Raw genomic sequence first — 24,957 nt, forward strand, 5'->3', positions numbered from 1 at the left:
CTATTTGGTCTTCTTAAACTACCTAATAACAAACTTAAAAAAGACAATCTCATTTCTTTTGTGATTTTTAATACAGTACTAGGAATATCCGATCTAACAATGTTGTCAAAACTCTTGGGAGTTCTTCTCTGCGTTATTCTTTTCCATAAAAGTTTCACTTCCCTAGCTGGCTGCGTTATAAACCGTTTTCCTTTAAATATTCTGCAAAAATAAAAAAAAATAATAAACACTCACCTTCACATACAAGCCACCAATAAACTATGACGTTACCAGGATGCCCTAGCAGAACTCGAGAATTTTTTTAGTTCAAGCAGTTTCCTAATTAAGCGGAGCGACCTTTGTCCAACATTAAAGGCTATTATGCCAATACGGAAATAAATGTTAGGATTCTCTCACCCTATACAGCTAGTCATCTTCAAGCACTTGACTCCAGCGACTTCAGAACCCGTACAGCAAAGGAAAATTCCTGGTCATTTAACCGGACGCTGGTTTATCTTGTCAAGGATCGAATCCTACTTCAACTAGCCAATCTAAGCGTCACGTGGTTTTCTGCGAAAAAAAGAAAAAGAAAAAGAAAGAACCAAAACATACTAAGGAAAAGAAAACAACACTCAAATGGTCAAAGTGGTCATTTAACCGGACACTGGTTTATCTGGTCAAGGGGTAGTGCATTCGCATTGGTTTTGTCTTGTTTTGTTTTTTTTTTCCATTTTTATGACCTTTTCTTATAGAGATCCTTGGCAATGCCACTTGTGTGTATATAATGTGTATATATATATGTTATTAGAGTGGAAAAGGAGGGAATACTCAAAAAACAAGCAGGGTGATTTTTTAAGAAAAATCACCCTCAATGGGGTGAATCTGTTGAACAAGACACCCCAGAAAGGTGTTTTTTTTCCTTGAAATCACCCCACAAGTGTCCAGGATAACAAAAAATAACCCCAACAGGGTTGATTTTGCGTCCCACAAGGGTTAATATTGCAAATCGTGCCACCCCAGAGAGATGTGGCTTTCGGTCTAAAACACCCCAGTAGGGTTCGTAATCACAACCGCAAACCTTGATAGGGATGTAGTTTTCAAAGCAAAACACCTCACTGAAATGTTGTTTGACTTGAAATCACCCCAAAAGGTGTGAAATTAGGTGGAGAAAACCCACCCTGGATATGAAAATACCTAACAAGGGGTACGATTTGAAATTTACACACCCTGCAAGGATGAATCTGCCAAAAAAAACACCCCACCGTAGAAATTGTCACTGAATTTTACATACTGAAAGAGCTTTTGGGGGTGAAAGTTGACTGTGACCAACCCTCGGAAGGATAAATTTCTGAGAAAAACCACCCTTGGTATCGAAATGGGGGTGAAACGAGAAGATTAAAAAGCTTTATACCTCAATGTTAGGGTTAGGGAGGAATCTTGGCTGGGCCAAAGTAGGGTGTTTAAATCAATTTCCTCACCCCAAAAGTTTGAAAAACTTGAAAAGCTTGAAGCTTGAAAACATTGATTTTCACCTCTCTCAAACAGGAAAACCGATCACCAGTATAAAAAAAACATACCGCATCAGATGAAACCGCTAAAAGCCAGCAAGATAACAACACCCAAGATAATAATGGCCAGTTGCAAGTTCCCATGAACACTGAAAACAGCAGTGCCTAAAAATTATAAATGACATAGAAACAGTAATTACACATCGTGATAAAAAAGACCCTTCAATTAGTAAACAATTTCATCAACCTTTTGTTTTATTGCAAGGATATTCTCTATTGCCTTACTTTGTTAACAAGTTCATGTTGTGTTTTTGGAGGAGCCCTTCAATTTTTGTTCTGTTGTATTGCAAGGACATTTTGTATTACCTTACATTATTAACGAGTTCATGTCTTTTTCTGGAGAATATTACATTTTGAATACCATTACACCAAGTATTACTAAATGCTTTTATAGTGTGCATCCTTGTAAAATGGACACCCTTAAAACAAAATTTTCAATAAGACAATTTATGCTGTCATAAATTTAGTGAGGACAATGACTAGTATATAACCCTTGAACAGTAGCAACTCTACTCAGTCCCACATAATGAATGTGTGGAATAGTTGTTCTAGTGTTGAAGTTGACAACTAATTTTGACAATGTTGACAACTAGTTTCAATGAAGATCTGCCACAGGATGAGCTAGAGAATGGATTTTGAAGTAATCATCAATGACTTCTCTCATTGAAGAATATTTTTAGGTATGTTTTTTAGGATGTATTAGAAGAATGAAGTCACAGGTCAATCAGTCGATGGTCCTTGGGGTGAAATCATGATAAATGTTAAGCTTGAAGCTTGAAAACATTGATTTTCACCTCTCTCAAACAGGAAAACCGATCACCAGTATAAAAAAAACATACCGCATCAGATGAAACCGCTAAAAGCCAGCAAGATAACAACACCCAAGATAATAATGGCCAGTTGCAAGTTCCCATGAACACTGAAAACAGCAGTGCCTAAAAATTATAAATGACATAGAAACAGTAATTACACATCGTGATAAAAAAGACCCTTCAATTAGTAAACAATTTCATCAACCTTTTGTTTTATTGCAAGGATATTCTCTATTGCCTTACTTTGTTAACAAGTTCATGTTGTGTTTTTGGAGGAGCCCTTCAATTTTTGTTCTGTTGTATTGCAAGGACATTTTGTATTACCTTACATTATTAACGAGTTCATGTCTTTTTCTGGAGAATATTACATTTTGAATACCATTACACCAAATATTACTAAATGCTTTTATAGTGTGCATCCTTATAAAATGGACACCCTTAAAACAAAATTTTCAATAAGACAATTTATGCTGTCATAAATTTAGTGAGGACAATGACTAGTATATAACCCTTGAACAGTAGCAGCTCTACTCAGTCCCACATAATGAATGTGTGGAATAGTTGTTCTAGTGTTGAAGTTGACAACTAATTTTGACAATGTTGACAACTAGTTTCAATGAAGATCTGCCCCAGGATGAGCTAGAGAATGGATTTTGAAGTAATCATCAATGACTTCTCTCATTGAAGAATATTTTTAGGTATGTTTTTTAGGATGTATTAGAAGAATGAAGTCACAGGTCAATCAGTCGATGGTCCTTGGGATGAAATCATGATAAATGTTAATCGTTGACTCGGAATATAATGTAATAAATACAGTGAGATTAAAAGCATCTTCATGGATGTGGAGTGGTTAACCAAGTTACAACTCTATAAATTCTGGAAGTTGAACTGTGAGGCATGGATTTAGTAGTGGTGTAACTTTGGCAATTTTCAATCAATCATCTGCCGGGAGAATGAAAGATGATAGATTTGAACTGTTAGAGGTCTCATTAATATAAATTTAAAACACTCAGCCCAGCAGCACAATTAGAGCTGATCATATGTGGGACTGCTGTTACATTAGCTCTGAGGTTGATATAAGATTCGAGCTTTGCAAGTAGCAAGTCAGATGGCTTCAGAGTTCAAAAGCTCAACGACTACAAATCAGTAATATATGAAAGTGATAATTTTGCAGCTTAAGGCAAATGATAAAGTTGCCTTACTGTTAGAAAAATATTTATTTCTCTTTGAAAAAATACTGAATTAAAACTGGTAATAACTGTGGATGGAAGTAATTCCAAAGATCTCAGTTGACCGGGTTACTAGCATGATTTGATGCCCTAAACTATGCAATCACTCAGCTAAACAGAAAAAAATCTAAGAACAAACAAAGATCAAAATTGAACTGACTGTTCGGTAAATAATGGGATGGTGAAATCATGAATTATTCGAAACGTCAATACACTGTAAGAGATCTTTCTGTATTTTCTCACCCAACAATTTCAATATTACTACGATTAAAATTCGCTCTCTATAAATACGAAGATTTAGTCTGTAATTTGATTTTATCTCAGCACAATCCGTAGAAATCGAGGTCTTCCAAAGCGTAAATTCCTTGGAGACACATGCGCATGCCCCATGCATAACTAATGAGCAAATGAAACACGCTTGTGCTTCATTTGGGATTAATGTTTCTCAATAATTTTCATTGAAGTGTTGTGACTAATCTATAAAACTGTCTTTCGAAGGAAATACGAAAACAAATTGCATGCGTTGACCTCACAGCTTTGTTTGTTTTACGGTCAATTCGTATTGATGTGATGATGGTATTACCAGGGAAAAAGTCGGATAAGAATGAACATAACGCAACTAAAACAGCAATTATTAAAACGCTATCGAATACCTTTCTCGTCCCCGAGATCGCATGCGTTCACTTGTCTGCTTATCGACGATCCACTTCTCTGCGACTCAAGCCATTTCTCTCTGATGGCAAAAAGGGAAATTTAGCACTAACCAGATTCCGTGCCGCACTTGACATCGGACTCAGAGAACAAAAAGCATTTTACAGACTTTTTTCGACATGCCGCCATTGTCGGGCGAATTGAGCACGTCTTTTTCGACCACGTCATATGAAAGATAAGATACCACCCATATTTGGATCAACCTCGTCCCCAGGGCTTATTTGGATAATCACGATCAAATCGCTGAAAGTGAAAGGGAAACTTGTTATTTCAGAGCTGACCTGAATTGTTTTTGCGATTACTAAAATGGCAAAAGATTTTGTAAACAGTTTCGATCACAGTCCATTTTTGGTCGAGGTAAGACTATACTGAATAATAATGGCTTTTTCCAGCCGTAGAGAACTCCTTTTTTGCTTATATTAAGTTTACTTCAATTCACGGTTAAATTGTCCTAATCAAAAGAATAAATTTATCCTGTGTTTAAATTTTGTTTCTCCAAGCTGGATTAGCACTATCCAAGGATTAAACTAAAGGTTAAATTTAACCCACCTAGCGAGGTGAATTAACGTGCTAATCGGATGAAAATGCGGACAAACAAGTCAAAATGGCGGACATTTTGCTTAAAGTACTGGGCCCGGTACGGAATGCTCTGAGTAGTTACCAAATATGGACGGACCATTCTTCGGCGATACGCCAACTTTTTAGTTTTTTACACGACTAGTGCGAAGGAAGAAGTCTCAACATTTGTGCTCTCAGAAATAGAAATCGTTTCATGCTGTAATGTAAAAATGAAAGATCAGTGATTCAGTGATGCCTGATTCAGTAAGCTTCGCCCAGCGTACAAATCTCATTTTAATTTAATCATTTTTGTTAGTCTTCATAGAAGACAAGTATAGTTGAGATATAACTATCGGGCTTTCTGTTTCTCTTTATTCAACAACAAGTTCGCATCAATTTTGTAGGAAAACGATCTTCGCAGCGCAGCAACATTTGGACCATTTTAGGATTTGACATTTTAAATTTAAGTTTTTAATCTTATTGTAATTAATATACTCGCGTCTCATAAGTTTAGGATTTGAACTTTTATTATACTGCATATTTGTATTCATAATTTTATTTTCTGAGGGCCACAAGTTTATTAGCCTTTGGTTATTAAGCGTTTAACCCTCGTTAAATAATGTCTATTATTATTATTATTATTATTATTATTATTATAGTCTTCACGTAATGTTTGCTTAGAGTCCTTAGGGCCGAGACCAAACCATGGTCCTGGGGCACTAGAGGATAGCCAGTTTTTTTGCTTGATAGCACCCTCCTAAAAATGTTTATTAATATTATTATTATTATTATTATTATTATTATTATCACTATTATCATAACCATCATAATTATCCCTTCCCTTCCCTAATACTCCAGCTACAGACCGGTTTTACTAGCTTAATGGAGTTTAATCGAAGGATAGTTAAACGGTGAATAAACACAATTTTATTCCTCGATTAATTATCCCGCTAACCTCGGGTTATGTTATTCGGGTTTTGAACAACCGGGGTCTGGCCTTCATTTGGCAGAGTCTGCATTTTACGCGAAAATACGGTGGAGAGCAGATGCTATGGAGTTGTACGCATCTAGAGTCATTCTGTTCAAATAGAAAACTCTCTCAAACAGTTACAGCTTTAGTTACAACATGTGCTTATCCAATTCTATATTTTTTTCAGACTTTCGATGACGGTGCTACTGTACTGACGAAGTGTTCAGTAGAAAGACTACAATCCATCCTGAGCCCAGATGAAGCCAAGAACAACCGGCTGATCGTCAGCAGTTACAAGAACGCCGTCCAGCAGTTTTGTAATGAAGGCAAAAGTGACGACAAGATCATGATTGTCGCCTTCGAGAAGGAGTCCAGCGATCCCTCTGGCTTGATTTTGCTCAAAAAACGGAGTTACGAAGCCAGCAAATTAACATCTATTTCAGGGCATGCAGTTGCCAGCGACATGAGGGCCACGACCCGGAAACTGATGTGGGAGGTCAGCTATTGTGTTAGAAGAGCTGACAAGCGTTCCTTGTGTTTAGGAGACATTCTTCTTTCCTGTGCCATAGAAGAGGTTAGAAATAGAGCGAAGAATGATCCCCACGGAGCTAGTACCTACATCTGGCTTGTTCTAGCAGGAGGATTCTCCAATGTACCTGCTCTACGCCTGTATCTGGCACATGGGTTTGAGATCATTGGTGTTTACGAAGTAGAAAGCGAGGTCTTGATGGCAGTACGTAATGTTGGTGACGAAAGCACACGTAGGGTTTTAAAGCAGGTGAAAGGCAAATTGGAAAGCACTTTCCTTCTACCTGTCCTTAAGAATGCTGCCGCTGTACAGCCAGCGATAACATGGATGGCGCCCAATGACATTTTCGCAACCAGCAGCACCGGGGAAAGCCAAGAAAGCCAAAGTACAGAGGTTTCTGGGGTGAAGTTATTCTCACAACAGTCTTCTGTAGCTACGGGAAAAGCAACGGCAGAAAGCGAGTTGCAGGCTACATCCAGCAGTAGCAAGCTCGAAACCCAGATAGCGTGTCCTCACGAAACCCAGGAAGACCAATTTTCTGACGAGGAAGTTATCTGCGAACAATCACTCGAAATCCATATGGCGAGTCCTCAAGAAACCCAGGAGGACGAAATCCAGATGGCGACTCCTCAAGAAACCCAGGAAGACCAATTTCCGCATTCAGGAGTTTCTGACGAGGAAGTTATCTCCGAACAATCACCTGCGGCTACAAAAGTAGGAGACAACCCAGTAGAACAAGAAGATGAAGAGGACGAGGTAAGCAAATAAAAACTAAGACTTAAAGAGGAGAGGTTCTCGGGCCACTAGATCGTTACTGAGATAGAAAGCTACACAGTGAAACCTCCATATAAGAAAGTTCTGCATTGCTAAAAAAAAAACGTTTAACAGTGCTTTTGACCCTATGTTCTTGATCAGTAGAGTTCTACTGGTATACTAATGCAAATGCTGTAATCGGATTGACTGAGCCATTGAACACTATCAGCCATTAGTGTGCAGTGGCTGGAGATCGTCTTGGAAATGGCGACTTTTTTTCGTTTTTCCAAAGTTTTGGAGGAAAATTTTGATGCAAATGGATAATTGAATTTCTGACAAGCCTAAACGAAGGACATTTAGGGTTTCTTGACTTTTAAAAAAGTTGAAATTATTGAAAAAGCTGATGCGCAACTTCGATTTTAAATGGCACTTAAATCCGAGCGATCTTTTTCAGGCGCAAAGTTTAATAATGCGTCAAGAAATAATTGGAAACCGTTATTTGAAGTAAATTTTAGTAAGAGTTCTACTAAAACAATTAGATTATGCGCTCTCGATAGTTGGTTCGGCCATCGGCCTCATCAACTATCACCTTATAGAAATCTGGAGCTCATAATCTAATTGTTAAATAGAACAATGCATACAATATCTCTGTCTCATTGTCCTACGCACCAGGAATACGAGGACACGGCGGGCACTAAGAAAGGTACAAGTTGCGCTGTGCACGATGACGCGCAAGTCGGTGTTGATTCTAGACTTAATATTGTTTCGCAAGTGATCCGTGGTTTGGAAGGAAATAGGGAACTTTCCTCAGACGTTCGCGCCTCCTACACTCAATCTAAATTTTCACCATGTATGCAGGAATTATTTACTTCCTAAGACCTCGCCCTGATTAGTTTGTTGACGCTGCGCGCTTGGCGCGTTAGCTCTTTATGCCGGCTAGAGGTTGACCAGAAACTCGTAGCGTTGATATAGAATCTCTCTTAATTGCAATTCGCACAAAAGTCCTGATGGTTATTCTAATATTGTATCTTACTTGTAGGAGGAAAGTGAAAGCGAGACGCCAAGCCAGCCAAAAAGAAGAAAAAGGGCACATGGTTCACTAAAACAACGAGTAGCTAGAATTGTCGGTGGTGAAACTCAAGAAGATCTCGAGCGGTACGTGTCTAGCTTGGAGTTCAGGTCTTACAGAGACAATTTGAATCTCTTGCACGCGCAAAGCGTTTTAAGATGCGTGGAAGGAATTCCGCAACAAGAAATGATACAAAACATAGTATCTATGACTGAGAAATTGAAGGGAGATATTTCCCATCCTTTTCTGCAGCAACTACAATTAGCTAGACAGCTTGAGAGCTTAAGCAAAATTCGAGATGAGCATATCTTGAATACTGCGAAGTGGCTGATTGACGAAGGAATGGTATCGTTAAAAATTACAGCATGGAGGGATATCGTACGGATTGCCTGGATTGTTTACCGTTACCCCGTACTAGGCCAAGTGCAATTAAGTTGGTCAGAAGCAAAGATTGTGCTGCCTGCTTTGCGAGATCTTTTTGATGAAAAGGTCGCGAGAAACGAGCCCTTGCCTAACAACGTAATCAGGGCACAGCAGTCCAGATGTGACGCACCGTACCTGCGCATTTCCCTTGAATTTCCAAACACACCTCCCGGGGATGGGGATGGATTATGTGACCTTAGAGTTACACAGCTACATGGCGTGTTTGTTAATGACGAAAAAGTAAACGGTGTTCAGGAAATCAATTTTGTCCAACGGGTCTACCCCAGTTCGTTCGATCAGATCGAAGGAGTCCCAGCAGATTTTGTTGAAATGCGAAGCAGGCTATTAGGCTTTGACACACAAGAGGCGCCAAGGGGTCCCGGAAGAAGGGACTGTCAAGTACCACAACCTCTGTGGCGCGAGGGAAGACAATTTTTACAGGAGGAACTCCAGGGACTCAAAGGAGACATAGATTGCGATCAGGCGAGAATCCTGGGTGACTGTTATGGTGTGGACATCTATAACAGGCTATTGCTGGACATTCGTGGTGTCTATAACGCGGAAACGCTGCCAGAGGAAGATGAGCCTGTTCCAACACTACAAAGGCTTGAGATGGCCAAAAGGGCATTGCGTACAGGATATGCTTTTCCGACAAATCACTATTTTGTCACGAATGATTTGTGGCAAGAATTTCAGGAGGCTATCCGACAAAGAAAAGGCGGTTTCTCCGGAGAGCAGTTTGTTCATCCCTCTCTTTGCAGGAGGGAACGATACAGGATGGAAGTTAATGCAAATGCCAGGAGACGAAACAGGTATGCTGAATAAATAGCTTTCATTACTGATTGTTTCTATCAGTGAACATAAGAGCAGTGAGTCTGCCTGGAGATCCTATGAAGATTTGGCAAGGACGAGGAGAGAGCTGTATTAAAGGGACACTGTCACGATATATTTGCCAAAAGCTGTTATAAATTCACCAAATGGTCCCTACATTTATGTAATAACTTAATTAGCTCTAACTAAACGATTAAAAGCAATTTCGTTACGAACATCGACACAGCAGCATCATTTTTGCACACTTTGAACGATTTTCCAGCCAAACTTGAATTTTTTTAAACCTGACAGCCTAACGCTTTTTAAAAAATCCATATTGCAATCCGTTTCCATCCTCGCTATTGTTAGCCATTCTCACTTCCTAGTGGGTTTTAATCATTTGTCGGGTACTGCTCTGCAAAATAAAACTATAATTGTTCAGCTTCCAGTGAATTGTGAAACGACCAATTTATTTTCCGTTAAACGTGATCTCGACCCCCTTTACCACCCTCAGTGGTAAGTGCAGTGTCCCTTTAATAATAACTTGCCCTCTCGTGAAACCTGGTATAGGTTTGATATATGAAGGAGCTGTGAAGTTCTGTGACATTATCCTTGCCTGGAGATCTTCATAGTATTTGGCACCAGGGTCGAGATGGTGAACAGAAGGCTTTGGAGTCTAGATATAACAAATATGTATATTTTTGACCCACGATTTTTTGCAATATAAAAATATATAGTCCAATTTTACGATTGAATTGACGAGTGCATCCTTCTAAATTCATACGTTTTCTAATTTTATCATTTTCCTTATACACCCATTCTCAGCTAACAGGGACCATTGATGTCACACGCTTTGAGCTTTCTTTTATTTTCCTATCTGACATTCTATATCACTGAAATGTATTTTATTTAGATCTTAAATACCAAACGACATACCCAGAGAAATGTCATTGAATTAGCTTTTCAGGTTACTCTTTAGTAAATATTTGTATTATCCCTAGTTGCTGAAAATAGGTTGTCACATGGCAGAAAATTTCTTTTCAAATGTCCTTTAAGCCAGTTAACGCTTTGGACTTTCCAATGAAACCATGCTCATTTTGTACATATTTCACATAAGTTTATATTGAACACATTCTCCGTTATCTGTAACGGTAATTTACATTAAGCAACAACACATGTTATTATCCATTTAGAAGTGTATAAAAATATTTAAAAGATGATTTGAAAAGTTAAAGGGTTACCAGTTCCCAGAAATAACTAAAAACCTAAAAATGTCAGGCAACTGGTTTAAATAATGTAAATTAAATGTTTACAGCGGAGGTAATATAGTTATACAAAAAAATATGTTAAAATTATCCTCATGATTAGGACAAAGATTGTTTCTTCCGGATACGATGTTTCAAAGGCGGATTTTTTCAACGTCGTATATAATGCAGTGCGCAAGTTCCGAGGACACGCAAATCTAACGACTCTGCCGTATTCCCAGCTAAAGCGACTAGCAGAACACCTTCTGAAGGGTGAGGCAATAGACAGACAGCCACAACTCACAGTACCGGAACAAGAGCATCTTTGCAGTGACAGCTAATCGCAGTGACAGTTAATCATAAGACTGAGTTTGGGTTTCCTGTTGTATGGAACCATTTGGAAGCCGGTCACGGAAATCATCGTAGTTATATAAACAACTTACATAAACACAGCAGCTGTGAAATTAAAGCCTGAAAAAAGATCAGACCTAAACGGGATTTGAACCCATGACCTCTGCGATACCGGTGCAGTGCTCTACCAACTGAGCTATCAAGCCAACTGGAAGCTGATCATGTTGTGAGTTCGTTATATACGCGTAGACGGTGAAGAATGCAAGTGAATATATGAAAGATCATATATTTGAACTGCGGAGAAAGATATGAAGACACGATTGATCATCGCAGTTATATAAACAGCTGTAGCAGTTGTGAATTTAAAGCCTGAGAAAAGATCAGGCCTGAACGGGATTCGAGCCCTGGACCTCTGCAATACCGGTGCAGTTCTCTACCAACTGAGCTATCAAGGCAACTGGGAAGAGTATGAGAAGCGTACGGTGAGGCAGAAGCATACCTTGGGAGAAAATACAAAGAAGTCGAGGGAGTTCCAAATACGATGAAACTTCATTCTGCGGTTGGCAACTCAGCAGAAAAAGTACTGGTGAGGTAAACGTTCTTGTTATTGCAGTAGCTACCTTCATGACGAAGAATTCCAAGCAGATTCAACTTGTGGGTGAAAAGCAGTATTACAAATTGACCAAGATGACGGTGAGTTGGAGGTCTCCTTCATAATAAGACGAAAAGTAATAAGTTTCAAGTGGCTTGCTCAAAAGGATGGGTTGGGGCTTGAAAGGTACAGCATTATCTGCGTAATGGAGCCTCCGGTACCTATTGGCAAAACTGGACGCGCCTTTTAATGTTACAGATCGAGCAACTTAAAATCTTTGAAAATGAAAACAATGTACCTGATGGCCGCCTTACCACCAGTGTCTACAGGAAACCAACACATACTGATCAGTACCTAGCGTATGATTCACACCACCCTCAGTCAGTAAAGCGCGGTATTGTGAAGTGTTTGTACGACCGGGCTAAACGTGTCGTGACCAAACCATCAGTAATCACTGGAGAGAAGAAACATCTGTCATCTGTACTTGTTTCTAACGGATATCCCTCCTCTTTTGTACAGAAGATCACAAAAGCACGAACAACCCCAAGAAGAGAGCCCGTCGCGGAATTTAAATCCAACGCCGTTTTACCTTATGTCCAAGGAGTTTCGGAGTCTCTCCACCGCTGCCTTGAACAACAAGGCATTCGCACCGTCTTCAAGTCCGACACGACACTTCGGTCACACTTAGTGCAACCAAAGGACACCGTCAACCCGGCTAAACAAGATGGTGTTGACTACAGGATTCCCTGTGAGTGCGGCAAAGTCTACATCGGGGAAACAGGGAGATCTATGCAGGAGAGGATCAAAGAGCACGACAGGGATATACGACTCGCCCGTACTCAGACCTCCGCCGTTTCTGAACACACCCACGAGACCGGCCACTATCCTATCTGGAATGAGGTCAAGTTTATTGATCGAGATCCTCACTGGTACACACGTAGGGTCAAGGAAGCTATTCACATAAGACTTCACCCTAATAACATCAACAAGGATAGTGGAATTGAAATTCCTGAAGCATGGATGCCCACGATCAAAAAACACAACAACAGGAGAACGGTACAACAGCGGACCACTGAGGGAACACCTACTCGCCAGAACAATGGAACAATAGGAGGATCGAAATGCACCAATCACAGCCGACCTTTGTGATGTAAATGATACCGTGCAATCAGTCGACCTTATCGCCTGAAGACTAGCAGTAAGCAATCGAAACGTCGCGATCTACATCTCAAGTGACTACATCGTGAGACAAACGATAATACACTTTATTATTACATCTACCAGGATGAATAACAAAAACCTTTTCCTCGACAATGTACTAAAACTTGACTGAAAACACTAATTGTGGTACTTTTGTTAGAAAGAACTGAAAAGAGGGGTATTTTGATAACTGCTTTTCACATTCCATTTCCATTTAATTCAGTTTTTGCTTTGAGTGGTTGTAAATTACATTACTTAACGAAATTAAGTATATGTTGCAAAGAACTGCAGAGACTCGAACACATTGCTATTAATACTCCGTTCAAAGTCATAGTCAATTTTTCATTTTAATTGTGTTAAGTTTACTAGGAGTAGTTAACCAAGTGTGTAGCTCACATTTTCTCTCGTGAGAATGAAAGCTCACAAAGCATGAGTTTCGCTAGACCTGTGATTTTCTATCGTTACTGTCCTTTGTACATTACGTTATCATGTTTCAGGCCGTTTCTGCTTATCTTTGGGCCTAACATACCGTTTAAAAAGTTTGCAGAAAAATAGTTTCGTTTGTAGCATTTATGGTCAAATGAGTGCAGACTTTTAGATTCCCAAAGTAAAACCGTAACAGGAAACATAAAAAACGGAAGTTTCATATCGATAAAAATATGATTAAACTTGTAAAATTGCTAAAAAGTTATTTCTGTCAAGTTTCAAGTTAGCACAAATGATATAGCAAGTTAACTTTTTCCCATATACATTGCTAATTAAAAGCGACAAAACGTTACTTGCAGTGACATCTAACCATTATGAGTATAAATCTACTAGCATTCTACCACGAATGCTACTCTCTGATTGGTTACGCTACTCACTGTCTACTCTGTGATAGACAGTGAGTGGCGTAGCAGTGTGCCCTTGTACCTTGTAATTAAAATGACGGCCGCTTCTTGGCGTTTTGGAAGAGGATTTAGATAAAGTTTTGAAGGACGAGTAGATTTATACTAAAACAATCAGATTGCTCGCACTCCATTGCTATTGCGTGATAGTTGAAAAGTTAAAGGTTGAAGGGTTGAACACTTTTTCGTTTAACTTGCAAACTACTTTGTCGTTTTTTGTGGAAATTCAGAAAATGAAAGTTTAGATGTTATTATATTCAGAAATGTTAGTAACTTAACAAACTGTAATGGGTGTATAACCAAAAGTTTCAATCAAAATGAAAAAAAATGAATATCGTTTAATGGCATATTCCTGAAGACTTGATACAGTTTTGTTATTCTAGATTAAGCCTACTCGACCCAGAGCTTTTTAACTCTGCCTTAGATGTGCGAAAACTGTCATCTGAGCCGGTCCCAAGCCCGGATAAAAGAGGAGGGTTGCGACTGGAGAAAATCTCTCCATTGCATAAAAAAGTAACGAGGAAACAGTAATTTCTTTCAGAAAATCGCATTTAGCATATTGTGCAGTAAGTGGTTAAATTGCCGGTGCTAAGGACCTTACCTTGCCAAAGTTTTTGCTCCGCCAATATTTTGCAAACGTCATCACATTGAGTGTTACTTTACAGACATGAACGTAACCTCGAGTTCACTTTTTGATCTGTCGAAAAAGGACGAAGAATCCCCGCAATCGATAGACAATACATACATTTCCCCCCTAACATGAAATAAACTTTTCCCTTGAGCATACGGACATTCTTTCAGCATGCAAACGAGGTAGACCGCTGCCGTTTGGATAGCACCATATCATTTCTCGTCCCAAGGCCTCGCTCCTTTTGGTCAGCAACAAGAATCGCGACCTCTGGCCGGATCCGATTTTCTGAACATCCGCTGAGAATTTGTTTCGTACTCTCAGCCAATCAGATTTGTCAGACTTGACTCTGAGTATGTGCAGAGTGACGGGAAGTCCGCGATTCACGAACTTCCGGTGTTGAACCCGGCCAGAGGTCAAGAGTCCTGGTGCTGACCAAAAACGGCGCGGCCCCTGGGGTCGAGGATATGGCACTATATAAAACTGACGTGAAATTTGTAACCAGCCTCTTTCGTCTCGTTAAGTTGGACCAAGGTGAGCTACCTTAAAGACTTATCTGAACGCCGTTCGTTATTTCGGTAAAATTTAAAGCAAGCGAACTAGACCTAGGTCAGGAACATTTTAAACAAACCGAGGAGATTCGCTGATAATTTAAATCTTTAAACTAGACATCGAGCGAAACATTGATAGGTAGGCCTGTCCCGATTGCGCTGGAAAAATCGCAAGTGCTCAAAACATGGCAAAAAAGTACTTAACTAGTGCTCGATTTCTATAAAAAGTGCTTGAAATTTAGAAATGGTGCACGAAAATTGCTCGCAGTTTACGTTTATTTCCCAGCAGATGTTTATACATATTCCTAGTTTTATCAAACTTTTAACTAAACACGAAGTCACGATCCAATGAAAATCGCCTGTTCCCACGGTTAAAAGGACCATAGCACGCGCATTTCCATGACAACAGTCAGCCGATCAGGCGACAAGCTAAAATTACTCGTACTCGGCTTTACTGAAAACGTTTCAAACACAAAATATTGCATTTAACATATGGAAAATTGTGAAAAATGTGCTGAAATGTTTTCCAAAAAGCCAAAACATGCTCAAATTCTGCTCAAAAGTCAATTAAGTGCTCACAAGTGCTGCAAATGTAAAATAACGCTCCAATTTCGCCTACCCTCCTTTCGCGCGCTCCTAGCCCCCAGGATTTCGCGCGGCCATTTTTTTCTCGCAAATTTCTTTCGCGTCACGCACGACGGACTAAGCGAAAGAGGGACTACTCGTAGTCTAGTACAGTGCGGTTCGGAGCGGGCAAGATGGGCGTGTCTCTTGCTCGCTCGACATTGCTTGCATTGTTCCCGCGGAAAACTAAAAAACTCTCAACACCACCATGTAATAAATCCTTTTATTAGCAAGCTTTTTTGGCCAAGAGAGCTCGTCTGGCCTTTGTCTTGGTCAATAACAACGCAAAAGAACGAGGCCAATATTCAGGCAAGCATCTTGACCGACAAAGATTGTCAACAACTTATGTATAATGATACAGTTACAGTCGTGGAATAAACTGTTCAGGTTAATTTAAGATGTTACGATTAACGTAATGCGATGCATTTGTGTTATACGTTTCCCCGTTTAGACATTCAACACAAGATGTCATCAAGTCAAACCAACGGTAACACCTTTACTCATTTGTCTACTGAATGGATATTTTTATTTGTGCATTTCTTTCTTTTTTTAAAAGAGCCACAAAGAAAATTTAGGGGCTTTTTCAAACGGGTAAACTCTCAAATTCCTGTTTGTAGCACAACAACAACAACAAAACACACAAAAAGATTAACTCAATTCAAAGCTTCCTGAAAAGAGCTGCGTTACTCAAGCAGTCTAAGGCCAGGGTCAGGAATGTAAAGTAGAATTATGGTTGGGCAGCTACATCTTTTGTTCTATTTGTTTTACGAAGCTGAATTTTTCCCTTGTCATAAAGGTGGCCAAAGATGGTTATAATTTAGCATAGCCCTAACTGTGGAGGCCACTAAAGATACACACTAAAAACGAGTATTTTGCTTTTCCCGCAGAAAACAAGGGAGAGACAGAACCTTCTGCAGGTAACATATAAACAACTGTCAATTTTTATTTTTAGGATCTGTCTACACTATACCGAACGGCTCATTATGTCGACATGAAAGATACTCCGGCCTGGTATGAGCAGAAACGACCGCGCAGCTTGGCTCCGTTACGTTTTGTGTGAACGAAAGGCCTATCCTATATGGTTTTCGCGCCGGCCCAATAACTATACGCTATAGTGTAGACATAGCCTTATTAGGTCAGACTAACAAAAATGAGGTTTTACGTGAATCGGACAAGGGTGCGAAACCTCTGAATAGTAAAAGTTTTAAAATAACAGGATGATATTGAGGTTTAATTCATTGCAAAATGACATTTGTTTGGTTTTCTACAGGGGACGACATAAGAGAGGTGGTGCAGTTAAAGGAGAAAGAAGGTAACATGTGAAAAACCTGTCAAAAAAATAAAGTTTCAGGGACAAAGGATGTGAAACTTTTAATAGTACAAGTTCGAAAATTGCAGTTTGATTTCGAAGTTTAATTGGTAAGAAAATGACTTTTTTTGTCTTTTCTACAGTTGTGCCGGAAAAGACAGATGGAGGTGAGAAACGAGCTTCAATAACCTCTATTATCATTGTTATACATTATAAAATTTCTGCAAAAAAGGAAAAGTTGAGAACATAACTGACATACACGTTGGTTTCTCTATAGATCCTAAAGAAAATGTGGAAGCCCTGAGGGCAGAAATAAGCGGTAAATATACCAAAGTTTGTCATTACTACTTTTTTGAAAACGACGACGTTTCGACCTTAGGCTAACATCACTATCCAGTCAATACTATATTTTATGATAACTGCAGAAATTCTCGCCCGCTCATTGGCTAATTTTCATTGTCAATATGCGGACAGACACATGAATTTATAATTTATGTGATGCGGCAACGAGCGAGAGCGGACAATTTGACAATTTGTTATGTAAAAAAACAAACTGACGTTAGTTTTTCATGCGTCTGTCCTGTTATTGAAGATGAATTTCTTTCCTGGCTTTATCAAATTCTAGAAATATTGTTATACTATTTCCATTGTAAATATCTATTGCTAATGTAGTATTTAATGTAGTTTTTATTATCTGTATTTTTTAGAGGGCCAAAACATGATTTGTAATGTTAGTTACTGTTACGTGTCACCCTCATAAAATAAAGTCTCTTACTTACTTACAATATTCTTTTTCAGAATTAAAAGAGCAGTTGAAGCTCTCAAACAGTAAGTTTTCAAATTCTGTTTGTCTGTATATAATTCTTGATAGCCAAAGAAACACAAACTCGCCAGTCATGTAAAAAGCTTGCAAAATACAGTAATGCCTTTTGCTCATTGGTTGTAATATTATCTGACGTTTGATTGACTGTTGTCCTAAATCGGAGTGAGTAATACTTGTTTGTGACGCTAGCAAGAAAATTTCCCTAAAATAGGAAAAATAGAAATGTGTTAAACAAAAAACTTATCTCACAATTTTATGTCTTTCTTTCATTTTTAGTGCGCTGTTGGCGTTGCAAAAGAAAAGGCCACAGGGCCAAGGATTGTACAGAAAGAGGGGGAGGGAGAAGGCAGTGGGGTGGCCATGGGAGGGGACGTGGGTGGGGGAGAGGAAGGGGAGGGGGAAGGGGAGGGGGAAGAGGGGGGGGAAGAATGGTAGTCAGTATGGGAGGGGCAACATTTTCCGTCTCGTCTTAAATTTATTCTTATTTAACATAAACGGGGGGGAGAGAGACAGAAAATGCCAATAGGGAGGGGAATGGGGGCTAAGAGGGGGGCTATATTTCTAAGGGTAAGGGCATAAGTTATATAAATTTTGTAAATAGACGTTGAAATTAGTGTATGTAATAATAATAATAAAAAAAAATGTAAAACATATATACCAAAAAAAAATCGTTAAGATGTATTGTTAATCTTGCATTCTAAAAAGTTGAATTGCTGTAAATAGTTTTGTAAATAGAATTGTAAAATACACGATGTTAACTTAAGTCTTATTTATTGTAAATGTTGTTGTACATAAAATTGTATATATTTTAACCTCTGTAGAAACAACTATGTAAATATATTATTGTAGCTTTAGACTTGGGCTCGGCGCTTCCCACGGGAACATGTAGTGTCTTTACAGTCTAAGTGCCTATTGGACGTTACACATTGTCAAATGTCAAACCCTTTTCTGTAACAAAAAACACACAATGAAGAGCTTAATAAAAGTGTCCACCGTTTTATTTATTGTGTATATTTTGTTTTGTAACCCCCCTTAGCTGAGCCAAAATCCCCTTTCCAGGTCTTACATTCATAGATTGACATAGATTTATTGATTGATATCATGTATTCGTAGGATATTGTAGTTGTTAGAATAAAGTTGTTCTTTCCAGATAAAAATATTTCTTTGATGATAAAATGGCGTGTGGTACCTCAAGAGGAATAGGGGTCTGATTATGGCTGAAGGACCTTATAGGGTAGCATAAAAAAATCGTTTCCATCAGAATTCAGCTTCCGATAAACGACTCTAAAGACTTTTAAGTGCCGATATGAAGTATCACTCTTTAATCTCTGACGTGATTAAATAATATACACTTAAATATGAAATATCAAATGATACTGGCTGAAATAGAGAGAACTATTCAAATATTCAAAACATTGAAAATATTGCGAGTCCAAAGATTTGTTGCAAGTCTTAGCAAAACTGATAGATTTTAGAATCAGATATGAAATAAATGTTAGGATTCTCTCACCCCCACGCATGCAGTTAGCCGTCTGCAAGCACTTGACTCCAGCGACTCCAGAACCCGTACAGCAAAGAACAATTCCTGGTCATTTCACCGGACGCTGGTTTATCTCGTCAAGGATCGAATGCTACTTCAACTAGCCAATCTAAGTGTCACGTGGTTTTCTGCGAAAAAAAAAACCAAAAAAACAAAGAAAGAACCAACCGAAACATACTAAGGAAATGAAAACAGCACTCACTCAACCCCTCCCTTCCCCCCTCCCCCCCCCCCTGCCAAAACCTAGAGTCAGACTGGAGAAGACATGTATGTAAGTTGTCCGGTTCGTGCGTGCTGGAATACACCCCAGCTGCCCGTAACCAGTAGTCAACTTATTCCCATGAGATGAACACAACACTCGGTAAGTATGTTACCTACACAGATACTACATAATTTAGTTGGTAAAGCAGCTTGATACGGGTTAACTGGCAAGCCATTAAGTGCCGATATGAAGTGTCACTCTTTAATCTCTGACGTGATTAAATAATATACACTTAAATATGAAATATCAAATGATACTGGCTGAAATAGAGAGAACTATTCAAATATTCAAAACATTGAAAATATTGCGAGTCCAAAGATTTGTTGCAAGTCTTAGCAAAACTGATAGATTTTAGAATCAGATATGAAATAAATGTTAGGATTCTCTCACCCCCACGCATGCAGTTAGCCGTCTGCAAGCACTTGACTCCAGCGACTCCAGAACCCGTACAGCAAAGAACAATTCCTGGTCATTTCACCGGACGCTGGTTTATCTCGTCAAGGATCGAATGCTACTTCAACTAGCCAATCTAAGTGTCACGTGGTTTTCTGCGAAAAAAAAAACCAAAAAAACAAAGAAAGAACCAACCGAAACATACTAAGGAAATGAAAACAGCACTCACTCAACCCCTCCCTTCCCCCCTCCCCCCCCCCCCTGCCAAAACCTAGAGTCAGACTGGAGAAGACATGTATGTAAGTTGTCCGGTTCGTGCGTGCTGGAATACACCCCAGCTGCCCGTAACCAGTAGTCAACTTATTCCCATGAGATGAACACAACACTCGGTAAGTATGTTACCTACACAGATACTACATAATTTAGTTGGTAAAGCAGCTTGATACGGGTTAACTGGCAAGCCATTAAGTGCCGATATGAAGTGTCACTCTTTAATCTCTGACGTGATTAAATAATATACACTTAAATATGAAATATCAAATGATACTGGCTGAAATAGAGAGAACTATTCAAATATTCAAAACATTGAAAATATTGCGAGTCCAAAGATTTGTTGCAAGTCTTAGCAAAACTGATAGATTTTAGAATCAGATATGAAATAAATGTTAGGATTCTCTCACCCCCACGCATGCAGTTAGCCGTCTGCAAGCACTTGACTCCAGCGACTCCAGAACCCGTACAGCAAAGAACAATTCCTGGTCATTTCACCGGACGCTGGTTTATCTCGTCAAGGATCGAATGCTACTTCAACTAGCCAATCTAAGTGTCACGTGGTTTTCTGCGAAAAAAAAAACCAAAAAAACAAAGAAAGAACCAACCGAAACATACTAAGGAAATGAAAACAGCACTCACTCAACCCCTCCCTTCCCCCCTCCCCCCCCCCCCTGCCAAAACCTAGAGTCAGACTGGAGAAGACATGTATGTAAGTTGTCCGGTTCGTGCGTGCTGGAATACACCCCAGCTGCCCGTAACCAGTAGTCAACTTATTCCCATGAGATGAACACAACACTCGGTAAGTATGTTACCTACACAGATACTACATAATTTAGTTGGTAAAGCAGCTTGATACGGGTTAACTGGCAAGCCATTAAGTGCCGATATGAAGTGTCACTCTTTAATCTCTGACGTGATTAAATAATATACACTTAAATATGAAATATCAAATGATACTGGCTGAAATAGAGAGAACTATTCAAATATTCAAAACATTGAAAATATTGCGAGTCCAAAGATTTGTTGCAAGTCTTAGCAAAACTGATAGATTTTAGAATCAGATATGAAATAAATGTTAGGATTCTCTCACCCCCACGCATGCAGTTAGCCGTCTGCAAGCACTTGACTCCAGCGACTCCAGAACCCGTACAGCAAAGAACAATTCCTGGTCATTTCACCGGACGCTGGTTTATCTCGTCAAGGATCGAATGCTACTTCAACTAGCCAATCTAAGTGTCACGTGGTTTTCTGCGAAAAAAAAAACCAAAAAAACAAAGAAAGAACCAACCGAAACATACTAAGGAAATGAAAACAGCACTCACTCAACCCCTCCCTTCCCCCCTCCCCCCCCCCCTGCCAAAACCTAGAGTCAGACTGGAGAAGACATGTATGTAAGTTGTCCGGTTCGTGCGTGCTGGAATACACCCCAGCTGCCCGTAACCAGTAGTCAACTTATTCCCATGAGATGAACACAACACTCGGTAAGTATGTTACCTACACAGATACTACATAATTTAGTTGGTAAAGCAGCTTGATACGGGTTAACTGGCAAGCCATTAAGTGCCGATATGAAGTGTCACTCTTTAATCTCTGACGTGATTAAATAATATACACTTAAATATGAAATATCAAATGATACTGGCTGAAATAGAGAGAACTATTCAAATATTCAAAACATTGAAAATATTGCGAGTCCAAAGATTTGTTGCAAGTCTTAGCAAAACTGATAGATTTTAGAATCAGATATGAAATAAATGTTAGGATTCTCTCACCCCCACGCATGCAGTTAGCCGTCTGCAAGCACTTGACTCCAGCGACTCCAGAACCCGTACAGCAAAGAACAATTCCTGGTCATTTCACCGGACGCTGGTTTATCTCGTCAAGGATCGAATGCTACTTCAACTAGCCAATCTAAGTGTCACGTGGTTTTCTGCGAAAAAAAAAACCAAAAAAACAAAGAAAGAACCAACCGAAACATACTAAGGAAATGAAAACAGCACTCACTCAACCCCTCCCTTCCCCCCTCCCCCCCCCCCCTGCCAAAACCTAGAGTCAGACTGGAGAAGACATGTATGTAAGTTGTCCGGTTCGTGCGTGCTGGAATACACCCCAGCTGCCCGTAACCAGTAGTCAACTTATTCCCATGAGATGAACACAACACTCGGTAAGTATGTTACCTACACAGATACTACATAATTTAGTTGGTAAAGCAGCTTGATACGGGTTAACTGGCAAGCCATTAAGTGCCGATATGAAGTGTCACTCTTTAATCTCTGACGTGATTAAATAATATACACTTAAATATGAAATATCAAATGATACTGGCTGAAATAGAGAGAACTATTCAAATATTCAAAACATTGAAAATATTGCGAGTCCAAAGATTTGTTGCAAGTCTTAGCAAAACTGATAGATTTTAGAATCAGATATGAAATAAATGTTAGGATTCTCTCACCCCCACGCATGCAGTTAGCCGTCTGCAAGCACTTGACTCCAGCGACTCCAGAACCCGTACAGCAAAGAACAATTCCTGGTCATTTCACCGGACGCTGGTTTATCTCGTCAAGGATCGAATGCTACTTCAACTAGCCAATCTAAGTGTCACGTGGTTTTCTGCGAAAAAAAAAACCAAAAAAACAAAGAAAGAACCAACCGAAACATACTAAGGAAATGAAAACAGCACTCACTCAACCCCTCCCTTCCCCCCTCCCCCCCCCCCTGCCAAAACCTAGAGTCAGACTGGAGAAGACATGTATGTAAGTTGTCCGGTTCGTGCGTGCTGGAATACACCCCAGCTGCCCGTAACCAGTAGTCAACTTATTCCCATGAGATGAACACAACACTCGGTAAGTATGTTACCTACACAGATACTACATAATTTAGTTGGTAAAGCAGCTTGATACGGGTTAACTGGCAAGCCATTAAGTGCCGATATGAAGTGTCACTCTTTAATCTCTGACGTGATTAAATAATATACACTTAAATATGAAATATCAAATGATACTGGCTGAAATAGAGAGAACTATTCAAATATTCAAAACATTGAAAATATTGCGAGTCCAAAGATTTGTTGCAAGTCTTAGCAAAACTGATAGATTTTAGAATCAGATATGAAATAAATGTTAGGATTCTCTCACCCCCACGCATGCAGTTAGCCGTCTGCAAGCACTTGACTCCAGCGACTCCAGAACCCGTACAGCAAAGAACAATTCCTGGTCATTTCACCGGACGCTGGTTTATCTCGTCAAGGATCGAATGCTACTTCAACTAGCCAATCTAAGTGTCACGTGGTTTTCTGCGAAAAAAAAAACCAAAAAAACAAAGAAAGAACCAACCGAAACATACTAAGGAAATGAAAACAGCACTCACTCAACCCCTCCCTTCCCCCCTCCCCCCCCCCCTGCCAAAACCTAGAGTCAGACTGGAGAAGACATGTATGTAAGTTGTCCGGTTCGTGCGTGCTGGAATACACCCCAGCTGCCCGTAACCAGTAGTCAACTTATTCCCATGAGATGAACACAACACTCGGTAAGTATGTTACCTACACAGATACTACATAATTTAGTTGGTAAAGCAGCTTGATACGGGTTAACTGGCAAGCCATTAAGTGCCGATATGAAGTGTCACTCTTTAATCTCTGACGTGATTAAATAATATACACTTAAATATGAAATATCAAATGATACTGGCTGAAATAGAGAGAACTATTCAAATATTCAAAACATTGAAAATATTGCGAGTCCAAAGATTTGTTGCAAGTCTTAGCAAAACTGATAGATTTTAGAATCAGATATGAAATAAATGTTAGGATTCTCTCACCCCCACGCATGCAGTTAGCCGTCTGCAAGCACTTGACTCCAGCGACTCCAGAACCCGTACAGCAAAGAACAATTCCTGGTCATTTCACCGGACGCTGGTTTATCTCGTCAAGGATCGAATGCTACTTCAACTAGCCAATCTAAGTGTCACGTGGTTTTCTGCGAAAAAAAAAACCAAAAAAACAAAGAAAGAACCAACCGAAACATACTAAGGAAATGAAAACAGCACTCACTCAACCCCTCCCTTCCCCCCTCCCCCCCCCCCCTGCCAAAACCTAGAGTCAGACTGGAGAAGACATGTATGTAAGTTGTCCGGTTCGTGCGTGCTGGAATACACCCCAGCTGCCCGTAACCAGTAGTCAACTTATTCCCATGAGATGAACACAACACTCGGTAAGTATGTTACCTACACAGATACTACATAATTTAGTTGGTAAAGCAGCTTGATACGGGTTAACTGGCAAGCCATTAAGTGCCGATATGAAGTGTCACTCTTTAATCTCTGACGTGATTAAATAATATACACTTAAATATGAAATATCAAATGATACTGGCTGAAATAGAGAGAACTATTCAAATATTCAAAACATTGAAAATATTGCGAGTCCAAAGATTTGTTGCAAGTCTTAGCAAAACTGATAGATTTTAGAATCAGATATGAAATAAATGTTAGGATTCTCTCACCCCCACGCATGCAGTTAGCCGTCTGCAAGCACTTGACTCCAGCGACTCCAGAACCCGTACAGCAAAGAACAATTCCTGGTCATTTCACCGGACGCTGGTTTATCTCGTCAAGGTCGAATGCTACTTCAACTAGCCAATCTAAGTGTCACGTGGTTTTCTGCGAAAAAAAAAACCAAAAAAACAAAGAAAGAACCAACCGAAACATACTAAGGAAATGAAAACAGCACTCACTCAACCCCTCCCTTCCCCCCTCCCCCCCCCCCTGCCAAAACCTAGAGTCAGACTGGAGAAGACATGTATGTAAGTTGTCCGGTTCGTGCGTGCTGGAATACACCCCAGCTGCCCGTAACCAGTAGTCAACTTATTC

The 24,957-nt window shown here is 39.6% G+C and overlaps 2 protein-coding genes across 2 annotated transcripts; both read left to right on the forward strand.

Moving 5' to 3' along the window:
• The first annotated feature begins 5,669 nt into the window (after positions 1 to 5,669).
• LOC145475297 (uncharacterized) lies at positions 5,670 to 13,322 on the forward strand. Its single transcript, XM_081455247.1, has 5 exons — positions 5,670 to 7,112; positions 8,149 to 9,413; positions 10,780 to 10,928; positions 11,620 to 11,699; positions 13,296 to 13,322. Exons 1-5 carry the CDS (start codon positions 5,904 to 5,906, stop codon positions 13,320 to 13,322), a joined length of 2,730 nt encoding a protein of 909 aa, XP_081311373.1. The 5' UTR covers positions 5,670 to 5,903.
• Positions 13,323 to 14,938: 1,616 nt separating this feature from the next.
• LOC145475298 (uncharacterized) lies at positions 14,939 to 19,064 on the forward strand. Its single transcript, XM_081455248.1, has 7 exons — positions 14,939 to 15,975; positions 16,376 to 16,405; positions 16,759 to 16,800; positions 16,941 to 16,964; positions 17,075 to 17,116; positions 17,596 to 17,625; positions 17,897 to 19,064. Exons 1-7 carry the CDS (start codon positions 15,909 to 15,911, stop codon positions 18,091 to 18,093), a joined length of 432 nt encoding a protein of 143 aa, XP_081311374.1. The 5' UTR covers positions 14,939 to 15,908; the 3' UTR covers positions 18,094 to 19,064.
• Positions 19,065 to 24,957: the final 5,893 nt, after the last annotated feature.

This window comes from Orbicella franksi, unplaced genomic scaffold (genome assembly GCF_964199315.1).
Source record: "Orbicella franksi unplaced genomic scaffold, jaOrbFran1.1 SCAFFOLD_186, whole genome shotgun sequence".
Taxonomy (NCBI): Eukaryota; Metazoa; Cnidaria; class Anthozoa; order Scleractinia; family Merulinidae; genus Orbicella; species Orbicella franksi.